Raw genomic sequence first — 21376 nt, forward strand, 5'->3', positions numbered from 1 at the left:
TACAATTTTGATCTTTAAGGTTTTGTAGTAATTCAGAATTTTCTTCAAAACTCTTCTTCAAATTTGTATCATTTTAGGAAAGATGGAAATTTATGGAACAATAACATCCACACCCTCCAAAAACAAAAAATTAAAAATATAGTCAGTCCATCGTTGCACTTTCTTCGACTGTTCTCACAACTTTGTTAGAGGCATAAACCTTTTTCAAATTGGTTTGCTTGCAATTTCATTAAATATGCATGATTTTATTAAGTAAAATCCTTCATTCTCTGTAGCAATATGTATTATCACTCCAAAGGAATGGCTTAATCATCACCACACTTACTTTCAAACAGGTGAATGAGTCTAAAATTTCAAGATATATGTGACCTTCTTTGAACTGGAGATGGACAGTAGTTTTGAAGTAAAAAAGATTGGTTCTAAAATATGAATTTGAACATTTATTGCAACTGTCTTCTTCTACTGGCACCTGGTAGTGATACACTTCTAACACTGCCACAAGATGTCAGTAGGGAACCTTTTGAGCTGAGTTTCATTTGTTCCAATACTGTATCTCTGTCTAATAATATGGAGGATATTATTTTACATTTTAGATTTCCATTGACAGAAAGACAGAGCTTAGTAACTTGATGATTTTGGGGGAAAGCGCTTCTTTCTGGTGTTTCTAACAAACCAGTTTTAAAGGTACAACTACTTTGAAATTCAGCTATTTCCTAAAAAATAATAAAAAAAGGGACTACATATGCCAATTTTAAAGTCACTACACTGTTGCCTTGAGGATTAATTTTAAGATCTTTCTGTTAAAAAGCTTTTAATGGTTGTAGTCCATCATACTTATAAGAATTGTTCTTCTTTTGTGAGTGCTTCAGAACCCTCAGTTGTTTCTGGAACCAGGTCCTTAATTATCCCTACAGTATAAACTAAAACATATCATAAACACTTTATTATGAACAGATTTTCAATTTAAACAAAAATTGGAAAGAAATATATTTTTGATGAAATATTGAGACTGGAAGTACCAACATCAGATTATATAGGTAAGTTTTAGCATTAAATGGTTTTCTGTCCAACAAATATTATCAGGTTCGTTACCAGGTGCCTGTTTACAGTCAGCAGATCGAATTCAACTGGAATTTATGTCCGTCTGAAAATGTACGAGCATTTTGTTTTTGCTTTTCAACTTTGTTATCACCACTTGATCACCACTTACTTAACAAGTAAAAATCTTATGTTTCTGTAGTGAAATGATCATTAACTATGTGTTGAGCTGCAGTGTGAAATCTTTCTGTTAGTCTAACACCCAGCAATTATATCCATCTTTAAACAACTGAACTCCAGCAACAGAATAAGGTTAAAGCTGTACAAGAATCAAATATTGGTATCAGTCAACAATACAAAAACTGATGCATCTTTATGTTAGTACAGTTGCAGATGTCAGTGAACACAAAAGGAAATCTCTTTTTCTTGTAAAAAGAGATTAAAACTGCAGTCAATGATATTTCCTTGAAGCATTACAAAATTTATTTATTTAATGGTTTGTAAACCTAAAAACTATCAATTTACAAGTCATGATTTCTTTCAAATGATCTCATGATTTTTTTTTTGTCAAAGACTAAGAGGAGGGAAATGGTCTATGAGACAGAGGGAGAAGAGAAAAGTCAAGAGTGAAGGACTGAGGGTAGCAACTCTAAATGTAGGAACAATGACAGACAAGGGCAGAGAACTTGCTGAGATGATGCAGGGAAGGAAGGTAGATGTTTTATGTGACCAAGAGACCAAGTGTATTCCAGCTAGCATAACTATATTTTATGTTAATGGATTACAGCTGAACACAGATATTTCTGCGGAACAAATGAGCTTGTGAAAAACTCCTTCCAACATCTTTTCTTTTGAGGCCTTGAGCAAAGATAAAGTTTAACACTTTAACACTCTGAAACTAGGTAAATATTAATCAAACCTAATAACTTTTAAATCATAAAACACTTATCAAAAAACATAATGTGATTATATATCAATAAAATAAGTTATAAAAGGTCAAAACCCTTCAGTGATTATTGAAGACTGAAAAATATCACTGCAACTCAAGGTACTTGGTTTAATTCCTCCAATGGTCAGTGTTCAAGAATAGACTACTGGTTCATTTCTAATAATTTAATTTAATTATTGATATTGAAATCTCAGTATTTCCACTAACTGATCATTGTGTGATTTCCTTGTCTATTTCCTTAACCAAAGAGGGACCTCAAACCTTAATCTGGTTATGTCGTTCCATGTATGCTTTCCCTGCCAGCATCTTGCACCCTGTTGTTATGTGCTGGACTGTCTCAGGGGCCTCCTTGCACAAACTACACCTTGGGTCTTGTCTGGTGTGGTAGATCTGAGCCTCTATTGCTCTGGTGTTTAGGGCCTGTTCCTGGGAGGCCAGGATGAGTGCCTCTGTGCTGTCCTTGAGTCCAGCTTTTTCCAGCCATTGGTAGGATTTCCCGATATCAGCCACTTCAGTTATTTGTCGGTGGTACATCCCATGTAAGGGCTTGTCCTCCCATGATGGTACTTCCAGCACCTCGTCCTCTGTTCCCCACTGTCTGAGACATTCGCTGAGCACATTGTCTATTGAGGCCTTATGCTAATGCTAGATTCAGATTCATATATATGCAAATATGCATATATATACACATACACACGTGGATCCAGCCCCAGAAGGCAGCAGCAATCCCAGGCAAACAGACACCGGGCACCACCCCAAGGCACCCCGGGATCCGGCCCACACCAGCCCCCAGCAGAGAGACCGCCCAGCACCAAGCAGGAGAGGCCCCCCCAGAGCCCCCAACACACCAGCCGGCACCAGTCCTCTGTGAGGTCTAGAGGAAGGGGGTTCCCATCGGAGAGCAGCGCAGCCCCCGGGACCCAGCCAAGTCCAGCCAAACCCCAGGAGCCATAGACCACCCGGCGGGAGCCCTGCTTATCACTAAAAATCAGTAATATCCCACATTTTGAATGATCCCATATTATGTTTTATAAGGACAACCTTCATTCATTTCTATCTGACATGATCAACATTGTTATTCTTCTGGGGAAATATCAAATACATTGTAGTAAGTGGAGGAATATATTACCATCATTCACCATGTTTATCAATGACTCTAAACAATATTTTATCTCACTCAAGAGTCAGAAATCTAACATTTCTTTAAGGATTTATGACAACATTTCCCTTTTTATACTATTTTGATTTAGTCCTCATGTAACCCATGCTCCCATTCTGGTTTTTCTGTCTTTATTGTTCAAATATACAAGAATTGTGAAATTTATACAGTTGCCCGCTCCCCCCTTCCTTTTCTCCTTTCCCTCCTTTCTGTTGTTACATGTATCACATTTGTGTTTGGGGTTTTTTTCGATGTTAACATGTATCCTCTACTAGAGTTTGTTGTGTTCTATGAGTTGTTTATTAAATGATTTAGGTCCTGCAAAAAAAAAAAAAAAAGGTCACATCAAATATGGCTGCACGTATTCAGGAGGAAGAGCTGTTGTGTTTCTGGCTGTGATACAGAGAGGATGTTTAAAATTAAAGCATTCAGTTTGACTTTTATTGATTTATCTGCCTTGAATGAAATGTCGAGTACATATATGACAATATAAGGATAGTTAACTGTACTGTATTTTTAGTTGTGATTCGCTCATCATAAGACTATAAACGCTCCTTTTTATCGGCTGCAGCAGTAATCTCCTTCCATGAGTTTTGAACCGTTTGATTATCTTTGTAATCTCTTATAGAGGGATCATATAAATGCTGATACAGGCGAACCAGCTCTGCTAGAGCACAGAAAACGCCTATTTTAAATGGAGTGCGGCATGCGGTCCGCACCAAGTTACAAAAATTGGGAGGTGCATGACCATGTACTGCAACACCGTGTGGGGCCTTCGCACAGGGGTGGGGACAGAGCGATTGCGTCACTGTTGGCGCACGCACCCTCGTGCGGTGATCAATGCATCAAGTATAAATCTAGCTTAACGCAGCTCCTTTCAGCAGTGCCGTGAAAAAAGCATTTACACATTTTGTCATGTTACTACCACATACTTCAGAGTGTTTTAATGTATTTTTATGTGATAAATTAACACAACAAAGTGATTTTTTTTTTACGGATAAATCCTGTGAAGTATGGCTTCACCCCCTACTTCAATGTTTTGTCAAACCATCTAGGTTTGTACCAAAGAACTTCATAATGGTTTTCTTTCAATAATAACTTTCTTCTTGACACTTCCATGAAGGCCATATTTGTGGCGTGCACAACTAATAGTTGTCCTGTGGACAAATTGAGCTGTGGATCTCTGCAGCTCCTCCAGAGTTACCATGAAGCTTCTTGGCAGCTTCTCAGATTAATGCTCTCCTGTTTAACCCAGGCCTGTCGGTTTAGGTGGACTACCACGTCTTGGTAGGTTCGCCGTTGTCTTTCTGTTTTCAGTTGAACAAATCTTAGTGAGAGGTTTAAAGCTTGAGATGTTGTTTTAACCCTGCTTTAAATTTCTCAACAATTTTAATATTTGACCTGTCTGGTGTGTGCCTTGGTCTTTATTGTGCTGTTTGATCACTAATGTTCTGTCACAAACCTCTGAGGCCATCACAAAACAGCTGTATTTATACTAAATTAAATTACACACAGGTGAACTCTATTTAAATGGTAAATGGACTGTACTCATATAGTAGAGCTGGTCAATTTGGTTTATTTTATGTACTTGGGTTAATCTGAATCAATCACTAAAGTGATCTGGCTTACTTGAGTTGGTCAAACTGCCCCCCACACTGACAAAAAAAAGAAAGAAAGAAAAAAAAGAACTATGGCCCTGGATTTGCATTATTCAGAGATGTTTATTTTACACTTCCACACACCAAAAAAAACAACAACAAACATCTCACAAATGATGTAACAAAAACATAAAATGTGCAAATCAAATTTAAGGTAACTCAAATGTTAACCTATATTAAATATATGTTGTGTATGTGAAATCTTTGAAAATGTGTACGTGCAACTCAACTGAGTCTGCAGCGTTTTCGGGTAGTCAGCTGTTTTTCTGGCAAGTTCGCTAGCTTGCAGACTTGGCAGCAGTCTGCCATAGGGCATGAAGGATTCGGGTTGATTAAGACCTTGGACTCATCAGTCCTGATTCAGTGCGAGGATTCGGATCATTAACCTTGGTGAGTCAGTAATCAACCAGCTCTATTATATAGTGCCTTTTTAGCCAACCAGGCTACAGAAAGTGTACAAAACAATCTGTGCCCTCATTTAGCCAGTCTCACACACACATTCATACAGCCCTCTACTACATTGCTACAAAGCTCATCTGGATAAATCCTTCTAATCTGTGCATTAGATCACATTGATACACCAATGGGGCTTATCTGAGGCAATGAGGGTTTCAGTGCCTTGCTAAGGGACACTTCCACACATGACTGCCTATTGCCAGGAATTGAACCTCAAACTATCTCTTTGGAGGATGACTGCTCTAACCACTGAGCCAAGACCACCACAGATTTACTGAGGGGACTTTGGTTGTACTGGATATTAGTTCATGGTATCAAGGTAAACAGGTCTGAATACAAATGCAAACTACTTTTTAGATTATTTTTTGTAAGATGTTAAAAAAAATCCCTATATGTATAATTTTCGTCCCATTCACAATTATGCACTACTTTGTGTTAGTCTTCCACATAAATTCCCAGTAAAATACTTTAAAAATTTGTTGTTTCAACATGACAAAAGGTGAAAAAGTTCAGGTGGAATCAAGTCTTTTTCAAGGTGCTGTACATTTAAATTTTACAATTGTTGTCTCCTCTTCTTTTAAAGTCGGTTTAAACGCACAAATCCCAGCAGGAAATATATTTACCTAAACTAAAGAATCTGAGCCTGGGCAGCAGGACCCAGAATGTAAGACTCTCGTTAGTCCTGCCTCACCGGGGTGATCTGTGCTTCATCAAAGTGTGACAAACATCTGCTTCTAATTCTAATTAGATATCTACAATCACATCACAAGTAAATATTAAAATTTAGGATCTACCGTTCTATTAAGTGTGTATATAAATATATATTTTAATATAAACATGTTTAGCTAGTGTTTTATTTCATTATTTCGTTAAGAAACGTGCCCAACTCTGCCTGTTTTCTCACTCACTGGTTGATTAATGCATGGCAGGTATATACAATATATCAACTCCCTGCACTATTAAATCTTATATGAACTCAATGCAGTTTTTAAACACTGTAGCTAAACATGTTTATGCAAAAACATTTACTCATATATACACTCAATAGAACTGTAGATCCTAAATTTTAATATTTACTTGTGATGTGATTGTAGATATCCAATTTTAATTCTTTTATTAGTTCATAATAAATGAAGATATGAGTGGGGTTTGATTATATGACACAACAGCCTGCCTTGTAGAGTGGCAACCCAAGCAAGCCAACAGGTAGAATTGAGTGTGCATTGATTTCACTGCATGCTTAACTTGTTGTCACAAAAACTACATCATAGAAGTCCTAAAAAATAAGGGTGTATGCATATTACCAAAAGATGTGTAAGTGAAGAGAGAAAACATGACATTTATTTAAGTTTCTCCAATCTGCAATGAAAGAAAAGTTCAAGTAATAAATATACAAATCCCTTTTGTTGATTTTGGGATCATAAAAGGAATATATACACCGTCCCATTTCAAGAAAAATGTCCCTTCTGCAGGTCTGCATATTTCACTTGTAACATTCATTTAATTGAAGCTTCTATAAGGTTTGAAATACCAAAAACAAGCGATGTCCTGATTGGAGATGATTTATAGGTGAGACATACCACAGTGAACCATTGTGACTGAATCTCCAGATTGTCCTTCCATATATTTATTCAATCTATAACCCCAATTCCAAAAAAGCTAAGATGTTGAATAAAGTGTAAATGAAACACAATACAATGATTTTTAAATCTGACGAACTCATATTTTTACCCATATGAACTGTAGGTGAAAAGCTATTCAAAGTCCTCCCAATTTTCTGTTAAAAAACATTTTGGAAATAGTTCCACTATTTTTAGATGCAGTTTTTTGACGAATCGTGAACCAATGCTCATCTCTACTTCTGAGAGATTCGGCCCCTCTAAAATTATTATTTTTTTGTATCCAGTCACCGGGAGGAGGCCCAGAGGAAGACCCAGGACACGCTGGAGGGACGATGTTTCTCTGCTGGCCTGGGAACGCCTTGGGATTCCCCTGGAGGAGCTGGGCCAAGTGGCTGGGGAGAGGGAAGTCTGGGTCTCCCTGCTTAGGCTGCTGCCCCCGCGGCCTGACCCCGGATAAGCAGAAGAAGATGGATGGATGGATGGATGGATGGATATCCAGTCTTCTTATTGACGAGATGCCAATTAACCTCATTATTTACAAAATGTTCCTTCAGCTGTTTCTAATTCGTACCACTTACTTTTACAGCCTTTTATTGCCCATCACTCCTTTTTTTTTTTTACTTTTTTGCTGCCATCAAATTCAAAATGAGCTTTTTTGTTTTTCACAAATTTCAAATTTCTTAGTTTCAATATTTGATATATTTACTATGTTTCTATGTGTTCCATTTTTTTTAATTGGAGTTGTACTTCATCACTGCTCACAATGTTTGAAACACATTAGGGGGAAAAACACAGTAGTGCTGAAACTGAATGTCTGACAAACACACAGAAAAGAGGGCATCAGAGAGCTACAGGAAGTTTTAATCTGCAGTGGTGCGAAGTACATCCTCTCACCTCTGGGTGTTCTCAGTAATGACCAGAGAGGTCACAGTGAGTCCTATCAGCTCTGGAACTACATTTCCCATAGGGATCATAAGGATACCAGACAGAAGTACACAGTTCCTTCATGGTTTTGTGGGGGGGGACCTGAATAACTAACTTGTTATTATTCACCTGTGCATACAATATTCAGGGTAAGATACATGTTTCTAACAAACTGCAATGGATCTGTACTGAGCTGGGATTCATAATGCAAGCATCTGAAATCTAACAGGAGTCAGGGCAAAATAAACATCCAAAAATAGATATTTATATATATTTATATATATTTATATATTTACGAGGTATGTATCCACAAAAACAAACAAACAAACAAGCAAACAAAAAAACACCCAAAGGGTCAAAAGAGGCATTTTTTCTTTCCCAAATATATCCTTGCTTATGATGCCTTAAAAACAATAATATTAACAGCAATTTAAACTAAAGGTTCAAAACAAAAACTAGGAAGGTAGTCACCTCTCAAAGACCAGAATCTCCACCATCAGGTGTCAAAAAAAAGTCATCATCGTCAAATCACTCTCACGGCACAAAGTCTCAAAATGTTTCACCTCAGAATAATAATAATAATAATATTGATGATGATCTTCAAACCAAAAGTTTCCCCAACAACCAAAATCGGACAAAATGAGGACTGAGCAAAACCGTTGAGGTGTTGGGTGGCAGGGGAGAGGTGAGCCAGACATAGAGAGAGAGAAAGGTGTCTTTGTGCAATGAGCAAGCCTCAATATTGTCAAATCTAAGAACTAACAGCAGGCGTCCTCCGAACGATTGTTAGGCTGGCAGTAAAGGATTGCTGCCCACTGTAGTCATGCCAAGTACTGCTGCAATGCTGTCTTTGCCCTGGTGGAGACAGATACAGTCAGCACCATCTTAGGCAGCTCAACATACATTCAATGCTCTGTTTTGCATTTGCTGTTCTGACCCACCTGTCACTAAGGTTGGGGTCAGATGACTGTGTCAGTTTGTGCAGGATGTCCACAAAGCCCATCTCCCTCAGCTTGTCCTGACGCTCCTGAGAACCTGACGACACACAATGAAGGAGAGAAGCAACTCATTCACCAACATCTGAGCACAGACAACATTCCAGCAAATCTGACCTTGTTGGGTTCAATAAGGTGAGAAGTTTAGAGCTCAGTTCAGTCATAAATACCACGCTGACGTCTGCAGGAACAACCATCTGGACTGAAATTTGAAAATAAGCTAACTACAAAAATTGCATTTTCACAGAAAATGCAGTGTGAATGCTGAGTGCTGAATGTCTTAGTTTCAGCTTATTTAGCAAATTTCAGCAGAGTTGTTCCAAAAACAAGTCAGAAGAAACGGGACTTCCATCCATTTTCTTTACACGCTTCTCCATTCCGGGTCACAGGGGGCACATAGAGACAAACGAGACAAACAACCATTCACACTCTCACTCACACCTAGGGAATATTTAGAGTCATCAATGAACCTAACATGCACGTTTTTGGTCTGTGGGAGGAAACCGGAGTAAAACCACGTGTGCACAGGGAGAACATGCAAACTCCACCCAGAAAGGCCCCAGGTTGGGAGGTGATCCTGCAACCTTCTTGCTGGGAGGTGACAGCTCCAACCACTGAGAGATCAGTCATGCCATTTAGTGTTATGAAATATAAAAAAACATTTATTCCTCATTTATCAGTGTAAATAAAAACACAGCACACATGGGCTTATTCTGTTGAAGAGATCCAGTATTTCTATCATTGTGCAAGCGGGATAAATTATTCCTCTGTAACAGATGGAACAATCTTGTGAAACTACATGAAATTAAACATTTTATCTAAAACTTTTTTACTTTTTTAAAAAAGTTCAAAGCTCTTTAAAAAAAAAAAGAAAAAGAAGCTCTACATTTCCCTTTTCATATCTAAACTATACTAGCTCTCACCATCTTCCTCATTCCAGATAAGATTTGTGATGCAGAAAGAGGCAGCGAGCTGCAGCTTCACATTCGAATGTCCCTGTGGGAACAGAAGATGTGTTAAAAATCACACATTACTTAGATACTACACAGTATGTATAAACATACACGCACACACATCATATATATATACAAACACACGCACACACAGTGACGGATGGTATAAGTAGGCTAGATGAGATAAGCCCTCCTTGGTGTTTACAATAAAAATGTTAAAAAACCTAATAAACACAAATTAAAAATATTGTATCACATTTTGTGAAATTTAGAACAAAACTGGTGCCAAACAGTCTTGAGAAAACCCCAGCATCTTTCCAAAGGGCTAACTTCCCACGGCCTCGATCATTGAATGTAGTTTCACGGTACAGAATGATTGACAGCTGTCTTGTCCCGCCCCCTCGGTTTGCTGCTCATTTGGGCTAATTTAGTTCAGCCCAGGGTCAGCCGAGTCCTCAGGCTTTAGCCAATGAGGGTGGACGTACAATAACGTGCCTCAAGCACGAGTGGACGTGGAGGTGGTTTGGTGTAGACTGAGTAGGTACGATGACATGCAAGTTTAACATAAACAATGAATTATTTAATATCTCACCCGTTTTCCTTAAGAAAAAAAAACTGGAAGTGAAGAGGTTGGGGGCGGATAGACCAAAGGATATTCAAATCCAACAAAAGGAACAGCGGCAAAACCAAATATTTTCTGTTACCTGGTTTCAGCGAAAGGACTAGCTTAATGACAAGTGTAGCTAACAGATGCATTTTCTGCTTTTCATGTTTGCTGTTTGGAGGGGGATGCAGGTGAATTAAGTATTGGACAACTGTACGTTTGGTTTTTGGTGGTGGTTTGTTTTACGGTTTTTCTTTGTCCTGAAAAAGGTTATCATGTCAATTTATAGCAGGTTCTCTTTATTTCAAATTGGATGCTTCTGTTGGAATCCAAGCTTCAGTGTTTTATTATATATCTCACTCTAGAAATATCACCACCAGCCACCACTATATATAAATACATATACTGTATAATATTTTGAAATATATATCGAAATACTATAATTTCCGTATTTTCCGCACTATACGACACACTGGATTATAAGGCGCACTGTCAACGAATGGTCCGTTTTCCAACTTTCGTCATATAGAAGATGCACGGGGCGCATTAAGCGAAACAAAACAGCCTCGTCTTTTCGGAGAATACTGCACCGCCCGGTGAGAAATGGTGTTCATATGCAGCTGTTTTGTGTGCGACACCAGCCGCTCTCAGGTGAGAATCGGCGCCAGCGCGCATCATGACTGCCGCTCTCTGTGTAGCACTGACAGGTGTGCGGTGGTGAAGAAACGGGGCTAAAGGCACCTTCTTTTCTTTTCTTTTTCAAAGCTAAGAGGCAAGCAATCTCTTCCTCCTCGTCCGGGGACGCCATGACTGAAATTTAACATGGGAGAATTTTAGGCAGTCTGTACGCTCGAGTGTGAAGTCTCAACCGTCCGCGGACAGTCTGCTCAGAGTCTGTGTGGCTCACAGAGTACACAGTACGCTCAAATATATGGGGGCCCAATGCTGCAAGCGGTGCAGCTTTGGAGTTTACCAAAGTCGTACTAAAACATTATGACTACTTACATATATAAGGCACACTGTTATTTTTTCAGAAAATTAAAGGCTTTTAAGTGCGCCTTATAAACCGGAAAATACGGTAAATAGTAAAGATTAATATTTAGGATTTACAGTTCCATTAAGTGTGCATATAAGTATATATTTTTATGCAACCAATCTACTTTAATTTTCATTTAGTTTTACAACAGTACATTTGACAATATGTTCAGCATCCCCTCACAAAACAATTGCTCCTAATAAATGTCCCTGTCAGTGTGAATGCTCATTCAGCATTTACACTGTTTTCCTGGTTTGTTTTACATGTTTTTGCAATCCAACTACGTCTTAAATGCTATGTGCTATTTTAGCCAATTACATATGAAAGCATTCAGTTCAGTAAGATTGGTTCTATGACTTTTGTTTTTTGTAACTTTTCAAAAAAAAATTACCTTCATTTACACATTTTCCCTATAGAAATACATTGAGAATTTTACAAAAACATTGTTCTTTTTAAAATCTGCATCAGCATACTTGTTCTATTTTTGTTCTTATGTGCTACTTAGCTACCGTTCTACTACTTTTAGCTAACCTTTTGCCACTTTTGGCTACTATTTCATTACTTTTAATGCTTACCTAGCCTTTTGCTACTCTTAGTTTTTGTTTTGCTACTTTTAGCTAGCCTTTTTTAAAATATTTTAGCAATTGTTCTGCTAAAGCATTCTGCTTTTAGCTGGTCTTTTGCTACTTTACTTACAGCTCGGTTTTTTGCTAGTTTTAGCTACCTGCAACTTTTTCTAAAATACATTTCATTAAATAGAAACTAGTGACTTCATTCTTTACTGATGGGCAGAATTTTTCAAATAAAGAGGTTTTCTACTGTATTTAAATCAATAACAGTTGAAACATGAAACATTTAATTTAATCAATGGAATAGGGAAAAAAACAGTTCCATAATACCATATAGTATTTGATTTTTTGAAGCATGTCGTCATTGGTCATGATGAGTTCCTTGGCTGAGTTACCATCTGCAATGTTGGCGAGGATGCACAGCGTCTAACAGATAAAGAAGTAACACATCAGTGCTTTTATCTGAACATTTTCTTCTTTATGATTCCGAATAAAAGGCTCAACTGATCACAACATATCTCTTATGCTCTTCCACCTCTTTAGATGCCAACCACAGCTGGATGAGCACGAGTGAATAAAGCCTTAGATCAGATAAAGAGCCTGTGAAAAGCTCTCTATACGACTGCAGCAGAATGAAAATAATCTGTAAGTGTGAACGCTCACCTGCTCCTTGACCTCGATGGTGTGCTCTGCCTCCAGGATGAGGGTCACTGCCTGCATTATCTGCTTCCCATGAGAGCTCATGATCTGGTCAATGTGCTGACAACATAAGAAATTCATACAGGAATGTTTTACATTCTGCACATTGTGGGTCATGGAGCAATGACGACTGGTACTACTTCAGATTTTTTCAACATGAGACATGTTGGACTGTCGGATTGAACAGTGTAAATTATAAAGATCCTAAAATAAGATTGACAACAACTACTTAGATCCAATAAACAAATACAACCAGAAACTTTTGAAAAGTGGAAAATAATTTCAGAACTTCTAACTAATGTAATGTAAGAGATGTAATTTACTATACTAATGGATCAAATTTAACTGTTTGATAAAAAGAAAAAAAGGGCGTGGCGGGGGGAGGAAATACAGTACCTGACTGTCAGAAAAAAACATGTTTGTGTTCACCAGTTAATTTACCCTTCCTATGGCTTTCGGGTCAAATTGACCCGAAGTTACAAGGGCTTTTCTACATCTCTTTGTCTCTCTTTTGAGGGCTTCGGGAGGGTTAAGCCAACATAAAATGTAACACATTTGTATTTATTCCATCTTAAGTTCATCAACGATAAATGTTTGAATAATGGACAGCTAAGGCAAATAGAAAACTGTCAGAAAGGGATTTGACCTCTTTGCCAAATGTAAATTACATGCAATTACATAAAAGGGTTGCTCTCTGCAGCCCCAGGCTTAAATCCTACCCTCTGAAGCAAAAACTAGACCATTTTAAATCAGACTTCCTATGGCAGCTAACTGTGACAGCAGCATTATCCCGCCCCCCATGAAGGTAAATGCATGTAATAAATAATAAATATCTGCACATTACCCATTCACTGAGAGGACATAAGCTGAAACAAACCCCCCACCACCACTACACCACTCTCCTCCTCTGTGCAGTTTATACTTTTTATTTTCTTTTTTCCTCTTAAATTTTGTTTTAAATGGTCCTAAAATAATATGAGAGTCCACATGTTACATTTAGAACCATGAAGAAGTCATTTTAATCAGCAAAAAAGTGATGATTAAGGTGTATTGCTTTTTTTTTTGTTTGAATTTGAATTATACATTTACAGCTCAGAACTCTTAAAAGGGAAACTTAAACATTGTCTATATAAATGAATGAATGAATGACTGATGAACTAACTACAACTCATGTCCGATGGCCAATATAACTGACAGCTGACCTTAACCTTTGAGCAAATGGACATAGATAAAACTGGTAGCAGCTGCAAATGCAAATGACTGTTTTTACAAGCAAATTATAAACCGTTGTCGTTTTTTTTTGTAATCACATTCATTTATGTATTAAAAAAGCTTTTTTGGTCAAGTCTTTCAATACTAACCATGTAGTGAAGCACAGTTATTAATCATCATTGTTCTGGTTCCATCTATATGTGACTATTAAAAAAGGATCAGACAATTTAGATTAATTTCCCTTCAAGAGTTCTTGAGGTTATGAAGTTTATTTTTTTATAATTGTCGAGGAGGTTTCTTAGCCAAAATTAGATTAGTAACAAAAAGTAGGCATTATGTGCAGTACTAGTGTGTTTGTGTGCCGTCTTACTGGACGTGTTGACAGTAGATTGCGCAGCAACCCGAGCGTTTTCATCAGCACATTGGTGTCAGGGTCAGAAAGCAGCCGGAACAGCTGCTCTGTGCCCAAACACCGAACGATCTCCACCTTCACTTTCTGATCCGCCTGGAACGCCATGTTCTTAAACACACATAAAAGATATGCTTTTAAATCGGTTTCTGACTCAGCACTAAAAATCTGTTTAGTTATCATCATCATCATCATCACTTTAAACATAAAATGCAGAAAATATCAAAAGAAAAGGAAGTCATTTAAACATTCACTGTTGTTGAAATGAAGTAATATTTTCTGTGATATGTGATGGAAATTGATGGTTACAATTAAATGTTATAATCTTTTTCTTACCATCAGGGCCCAGATCCCGTTTAACCTTAGAGCAGGACTGTCACGCTGAGTCAGACTGCATAGTAACTCAATCACCCCCGACTCCAGAATGGGCTTCAGACACATGCAAACAAGTTTCAATATGACATTTTTTATGCAGTTCATGTTTTAACAATAAATAGTCAGCCTTCAAATGTTTTTTGGAATTATGAAGTGTTTTCTTAGGCAGCATTTAGCATTATTCCTTCAAAGGGCATTGTAGGTTTTTAAAGTTTAGCTAATGATGATGTGAAAGCAGTGAAACTGAATTAAATTAATACAAGTGATCTTATTAAGAAAATTAAACTGAAAATCCTCATTATCTATTATCTAAATCCAGAGGTGGAAAGCAGTAAATTATATTTACTTGCACTACTGTAATTGAGTATGAATTTTGTGTGCATTTTTATGTAATTATTTTAATCTATACTTTTATTTTAAGAATGTTTTACTTCAAGTATTGTACTTAGTTACATTTGAAATCCTATTTGTTACCTTGTAAAGAAATGTAAATGTAAACATGTGAATTAAGATCAGGAGGAGAAACAAAAATGTGCACCATAACACCGGCTAACATTTGCGCCTAGCTTTATCCAAGCCCCTCCAATTAACTTTACTTGTACTTGAATAAAGTTTCAACACAGTACTTATACTTGAGTAAATTATTTTAGTACTCTTTCCACCCCTCATAAAAACAAAGAAGCCTTAAGGCTGCTTTAATATCAAACAAAATGATTATTTTGGGTTTGGTAACGTACCTCTTTGCTGGGTGAGAACTCCAGTAGAAGATTGCATAGTGTCGAAGAAGCCATGACCAGGACTTCATCTGGAGCATTCTGCAGTAGCTACACACAAAAGAAAGGTTTTTAATTGACTTTAATTTACACATCGAGCATCCAAACAGGACTTTTCCTATCTGAGAGATCAGCAGTGCACCTAAACTGACCTTCATGAGGGGTTTCCAGACGGCGTGATCGTGGAAGCTGGTTCTGAGCTGCTGCACAGATCGCGAAAGACTGTGAAGACATCTACATGCAGAAAAAAATTAAAATGTGGCCAAAAACCTCTTTATTTGCTTGATACCTAGTAAAACATTAACAAGACGAACCTTCAAGTTTAATATATTATCCTGATTTAATCAAAACAGTAATGCATTCTGAATTACATTGACAGCGCTGAAGTTAAATCTTTTTTTTGACATGAACTTGAGTGACATCCTATTCTTAATTCATTGGGTTTCATATGATGTTGGTAAATGGGCTGTACTTATATAGCATCTTTCTAGCCAGCAAGGCACTCAAAGTGCTTTACAACACAATCTGTTCCCTTATTTACCCACTCTAATAAATCTCTACAAGGCTAATCTGAATGAATCATTCTATGGATACTAACCCGTGCTTTAAACTCCATTCATACACTGATGGGGAACACATCGGAGGCAATGAGGGTCCTGTCCCAGAACACTTTGACATGTGACTCCTGACAGCAACTGAACCTTCAACTCTCTTACTGGAGGACAACTGCTCTTACCACTGAGCCACAGTCGTACCACTCTTGGCAGCTATACAGCTTTACAGCTTGAACTCTTCTGGGAAGCTTTCCACAAGGCTTAGGAATGTGTTTATGGAAATATTTTACCATTCTTCCAGTGTCTGTGACACTGATGTTGAATGAGAAGACCTGTCTCGCAGTCTCCGCTCCAACAAAATAGGGAGCATGAAACTGTGTACCACAATGCCCACTCCATCTAACTTTACACTTGGAAAAATGCAGTCAGATCAGTACTGTTCTCCTGGCAACCGCCAAACCCAGACTTCGTCCATCGGATTGCCAGACAGAGAAGCGTGATTTGTCACCGCTGCTCTGTATGCACTGTTCATGAGCTAATCTGAAGACCACGTGAAGTTTGGAGGTCTGCAGCAACCGACTCTGCAGAACGGTGGCGACCTCTGTGCACTATGTTCTTCAGCATCCACTGAGCCCGCTCTGTGGCTTTACTTGGCCTACTACTTTGTGAGTTGCTGTCATTCCAAATTGCTTCCACTTTGTTTTAATACTACTAACAGTTAACTGTGGAGTATTTAGTAGCGAGGAAATTTCAAAACTGGACTTATTGCACAGGTGGCATCCCATCACAGTACCACACTGGAATCCACTGAGCTCCTGAGAGCGACCCATTCTTTCACAAATGCTTTTAGAAGTAGTCTGCATGCCTAGGTGCTTGAGTTTATACATCTGTGGCCATGGAAGTGATTGGAAGACCTGAATGCAATGAGTTGGATGGGTGAGTCAAAATGTTTTGCAATTTAGTGTAGATTTAACTAAAAACAATAAAGCATAATAGAAAACAAGACATAGATATAATACAGAATAAGTGACTATCAAAGCAAATTTCACAAATAATGCAATTAAAGTCATGAAGTTAACCTAATGCCTAATTTTAAATGATCTTGAAAGTTGCATATAAGAGTGAGGTTTAATAACTTTATGACCTAGGTCAATTAATTCCATGTTTACAGCTAATAAATAGAAAGTACCATAACTAACTAATTAGTATAGTGGTACTGTCAGTTGTAATTTGTTTGACAAGTTTAAATATTTGTATACTTTTGTTGTTATGAAAAAAGGATAAGCAAACCCATTAATTAAAGGTGAACTGAAATCAAATCTCAAAAAATGGACATTTCATGAAGGTTATTTAGTCAAACACATTTAAACAAAACATTTCAGGGACCCATTTTAGTCGACAATTTCCAAATTTGGTGATTTGCGGGGTGGAGTTGCTGTTTTAAGTTCATGACATGCGCTGTGCCCCGGCCAGCCACTAAAACAGAGTTAGAGAATGAAAAAGCCGGTACTGTCTGGTTGTTTACAAATGGAAATGGACGAAGTAGCCTGTTTTGAAAACAAACAAGACTTTGTGGGAGTGATGGATATACAACCATACCAGTATGAACCTGAACTGATGGCTGGATCTCCGTAATTGGTTGAAAACTCTTCAAATTCGGATTTTGATGATCACAAGGACTGTCATGGCAACAAAACATGCATAATGACTGAGTTGGAAATGTAAAACAATGAGGACCAACTACCCCCAGATCGTTATCATGACATCAGTAAACGACACTGCAAATCAACATAAAGACAGCAGGAGAGAATTAACGTTGCTAACTCTATGCTAACCGGATGCTAACTTGTAAAAAATGTGAGCTCGCTTAAAAGTAGCGTTTATGAACTCTCTCACCACAGTAAACTTATCAACAGCAGTTTCAGACTATGACATTTGTTTAATCACACTTGGATTATCTATATTTTTCATCGTTAACAAACTGTTTGAATCACAAACTGATCTCTGGCTGTCGGCCTGTAAGCAGCTCAGACCTTTAATGACAGCACACGTTCACAACGTCACGTTTGAAGTAAAAGTTTCTCGTTTCTTGTCTCCTTCTCTGTGGCGATGTGCTCCTCTCCATTTGCCTTTCTTTAAAAATGCAAAAATAGCTGGCTCTGGTCCTGGTTCTTTTTTTAAAATTTTTATTAACAAGGGTCAGAGTTTGCGGTGACTCGTCTTTGAAGTGGTTCTGATAGTAATTTCTTACATCGGAGCTTACGGATCCAAATTCGATAAAGGTTTTTACCTTTCGGGAAGCCAAAAGACGAAACTCCAGTGGTATTTTCTGCCCGGTTCAAACAATAAATTCCAATGCATTAAACTATATTGTGGATGTCACACATCAGGGGAGTCACGGAAAAAGCCAAAACCACCCAAGTGGTTTTTTCAATGTTTGGTATAAAAAAAGAAAATCTTGTGATTTTTTAAAACTTTACAATAAGCATATTTTATGATTGTCTTTCAACTGAGGTTAGCTTAAAAACACTTCAGATCAGTTTTAAATTAAGTTAGACTCATTTAAAACTCAAAATGATCACTAACAGGCCACAAGATAAACTTTAAAGAAACCTGTATTTCATTTTAATAAATGTAAGGTTTTCACTAAGAATTATTTATTCTGCATGCAAGAGGAGAAATTTCAGTAGATTTAAAGATATTATAACTCAAATTTAAGAAGGGATGACAAAGCTCTCTATTGAAACATTCTGTTAATGATTTCAGACAGACGGCATCAGAAAGTCTCACCTGACTGCTGCTAACCGGACTTTAATGCTGGATTCTGATAAGCCACTAACTATTCGGTCCATCATGTTCTCAGTCTCTGTGATCTGAGGAAAACAAAGATGAAGATTAGAATATGAGCACATTTGCACACAAACCAACAAAAACCATGATGGACAAAACCTTTTTGCGGATGTCTTCATCATTGGAGCCGAGGGATGCATAGAGTTTGAAAGCAGCTTGTCTCAGCTCATGTGCATGTTTCAGATCATGGTCCAACTGTAAATAACAGTGAAGAGGAAAGCCGCACCAAATTATAGACAAAATAAAAAGTAATAAAAAGGGGTGATGTATTTACAGTATTGATATATGGTGTGCAGTCATAGTTCTACTGATCAACATCTCCTTTCGGTGGCTGTTTTCCTCTCACAGACCAAAAACATTCATGCTAGATTAATCAGTAAATCTAAATTATCCCTAGGTGTGTTTGTCTCTATGTGGCCCTATGGTGGACTTCAGACCTGTCCAGGGTGTGCACCATCTCTCACACAGTGACTGCTGCAGATAGGCACCAGCTCCCTGTGACCCGGAAAGGAAACGTGGCTAAAGAAAATGGATGGATGATGAACAGAGTAAACACAATAGCCTGTCAAAAAGCTCATTTAGATGTTGTATGGGACAATAACCTGAAACCTCACCTGGGTGCAACACTGTCAATTTTGTTTTAATTCTTCAAAAATTCTTTTCTAAGCCTAAGATACCTTTTACAGCTGGGGTGGCTGGAAATGTTAGGGTTCTTTCATGATTCATTTTATAAAGGACATATCAACATTGACAAAATTAGCAATTTCTGACAAAAATCTGTTCATATGTTTCTGTTTTTATTATTCTGATTATTTGCTGTTACATCTTAAAGTATGACATTCTAAAAGCTAGAAACAGTAAAATGAAATCTAGAGGAAAAAAATTAACTCTGAAAAATAATTTCTAATAGATTTTTTAATCATGGTTACATAAGCACTCAACAGGGAACTGAGGAAATACTGAGTGGTTGATGGTAATGACTGTTTTTGCTTTGATAAAAACTATTTTATTCAAAGGCCAGACAAAGCAATTTGAAACACTTTTAGGACAAAATATAGCAAGAAGCTCAATGTCCCCCGTAAATGGGTTACCAAGTCCCCACCCTAGAGCCAGGCCTGGGGGAAGGACTTTTCGGCAAGCGTCTTGTACCCGGGCCTCTACCTATGGAGCCCAGTCAGGCTCAGCCCAGATGAGTTAGATGGGTTTGGTTTCCTGTGAGCCCACCATCTGCAGAAGAGGCCGCACAGGTCAGGTGCGAAGTGCCATAGGCAGCAGCCAAAGGTGGGGGCCTTGGCTCTCTGATTCTAGCTTTTCAAAGCTGGATCTTGGAACATGGAATGTTACCTCTCTGGAGGGGAAGGTGCCTGAGCTTGTGCGTGAGGTCGAGAGGTCCCGACTAGATATAGTCGAGTTCACCTCAATGCACAGCACAGGTTCTGGAGCCAATCTCTTTGAGAGGGGCTGGACCTTATTCCACTTTGGACTGTGAAGGACACAATGCATAAATGTGTACCTCAACATTTACAAATGTAATATTCAAACTGCACAAGTAGTAATACACGACATACAAATCAGCCAGCTGCAGATGGATCAGTCAACACGGGTGCATGGATCATATTTTAAAATTTTAACTCTGTAGACAGTATTGCTGAAAAAAGCTAATTTTAATGGGTAGGTTCTTCATTTTCTGGAAAAATAAAAACTCCCTGAAAACTGACGAGACCAGCAGGATTGGACAGAGTATACACAATGGTGGGACGTCCAAAACGTGGTCCATTTTTTGAAGTAAATATGATCTTAATGTGCATTTAGAAAGAATAAAAACAACAGTTGATGTCTGTGGGAATTTGTCGGTGGGAATGAACATATTAATACCATTTATTTTAGATAATACATAACAATAAGACATAACAAAACCAGAGACTGCTGCTTTTTATAACATGCAGATCCCATACATCCAAAGTTTATTAATAAAATATCACATAAGACTTCTTGGTGCACCCAACTATTGGACATTGAGAACTTTTGTTATGTATTACTCTGTGGTGAGTCCGTCTATAACTAGGACTGAGGTTGTAGTTAAAGAGCTCCAGGGGTGGAGGAGATCTGCTCTGAATTCCTTAAGACTCTGGATGTTGCTGGCCTGTCTTGGTTGACACACTGTTGCAACATTGCATGGACATCAAGGGCAGTGCCACTGAACTGGCAAACTGGGGTGGAGGTTCCTCTTTTTAAGAAGGGTTGGACTGGAGAGTGTGTTTCAATTACAGGGGACTCAGACTCCAGTCTCCCTGATAAGGTCTAATTAGGGGTGCTGGAGAAGAGTCCAGTTTTTAGTTTAACCTCAGACTTAGGAGGAACAATGTGGGTTCTGTCCCAGCTGTGGAACACAGTGGACTTAGTAAAGGCGTTTAGCTGCGTTCCAAGGGATACTCTGTGGTGGGTGATCTGTTAATATGGGATTGGAGATCCATTACAATTGACCGTTCAGTTTTCATTGCCAGCAGTAAGCTGGACCTCTTCAGGGTAACTGATGAATTC

The 21376-nt window shown here is 38.1% G+C and overlaps 1 protein-coding gene across 1 annotated transcript in view; it reads right to left on the reverse strand.

Annotated features, from left to right (window-relative positions):
- Positions 1-8063: 8063 nt before the first annotated feature.
- armc8 (armadillo repeat containing 8) overlaps positions 8064-21376 on the reverse strand; it is a 31640-nt gene continuing 18327 nt past the window's right edge. Inside the window, exons 12-22 of the mRNA XM_017431820.3 lie at positions 18935-19030; positions 18776-18858; positions 15584-15665; positions 15396-15482; positions 14620-14712; positions 14245-14394; positions 12627-12722; positions 12294-12389; positions 9725-9797; positions 8748-8841; positions 8064-8661 (exon numbers count right to left, since the gene is read on the reverse strand). Of these exons, the coding sequence (XP_017287309.1) occupies positions 8628-8661; positions 8748-8841; positions 9725-9797; positions 12294-12389; positions 12627-12722; positions 14245-14394; positions 14620-14712; positions 15396-15482; positions 15584-15665; positions 18776-18858; positions 18935-19030 (984 nt within the window). The 3' untranslated portion in view covers positions 8064-8627. The remainder of the gene's footprint in view (positions 8662-8747; positions 8842-9724; positions 9798-12293; positions 12390-12626; positions 12723-14244; positions 14395-14619; positions 14713-15395; positions 15483-15583; positions 15666-18775; positions 18859-18934; positions 19031-21376) is intronic.

This window comes from Kryptolebias marmoratus, linkage group LG6 (genome assembly GCF_001649575.2).
Source record: "Kryptolebias marmoratus isolate JLee-2015 linkage group LG6, ASM164957v2, whole genome shotgun sequence".
NCBI lineage: Eukaryota > Metazoa > Chordata > Actinopteri > Cyprinodontiformes > Rivulidae > Kryptolebias > Kryptolebias marmoratus.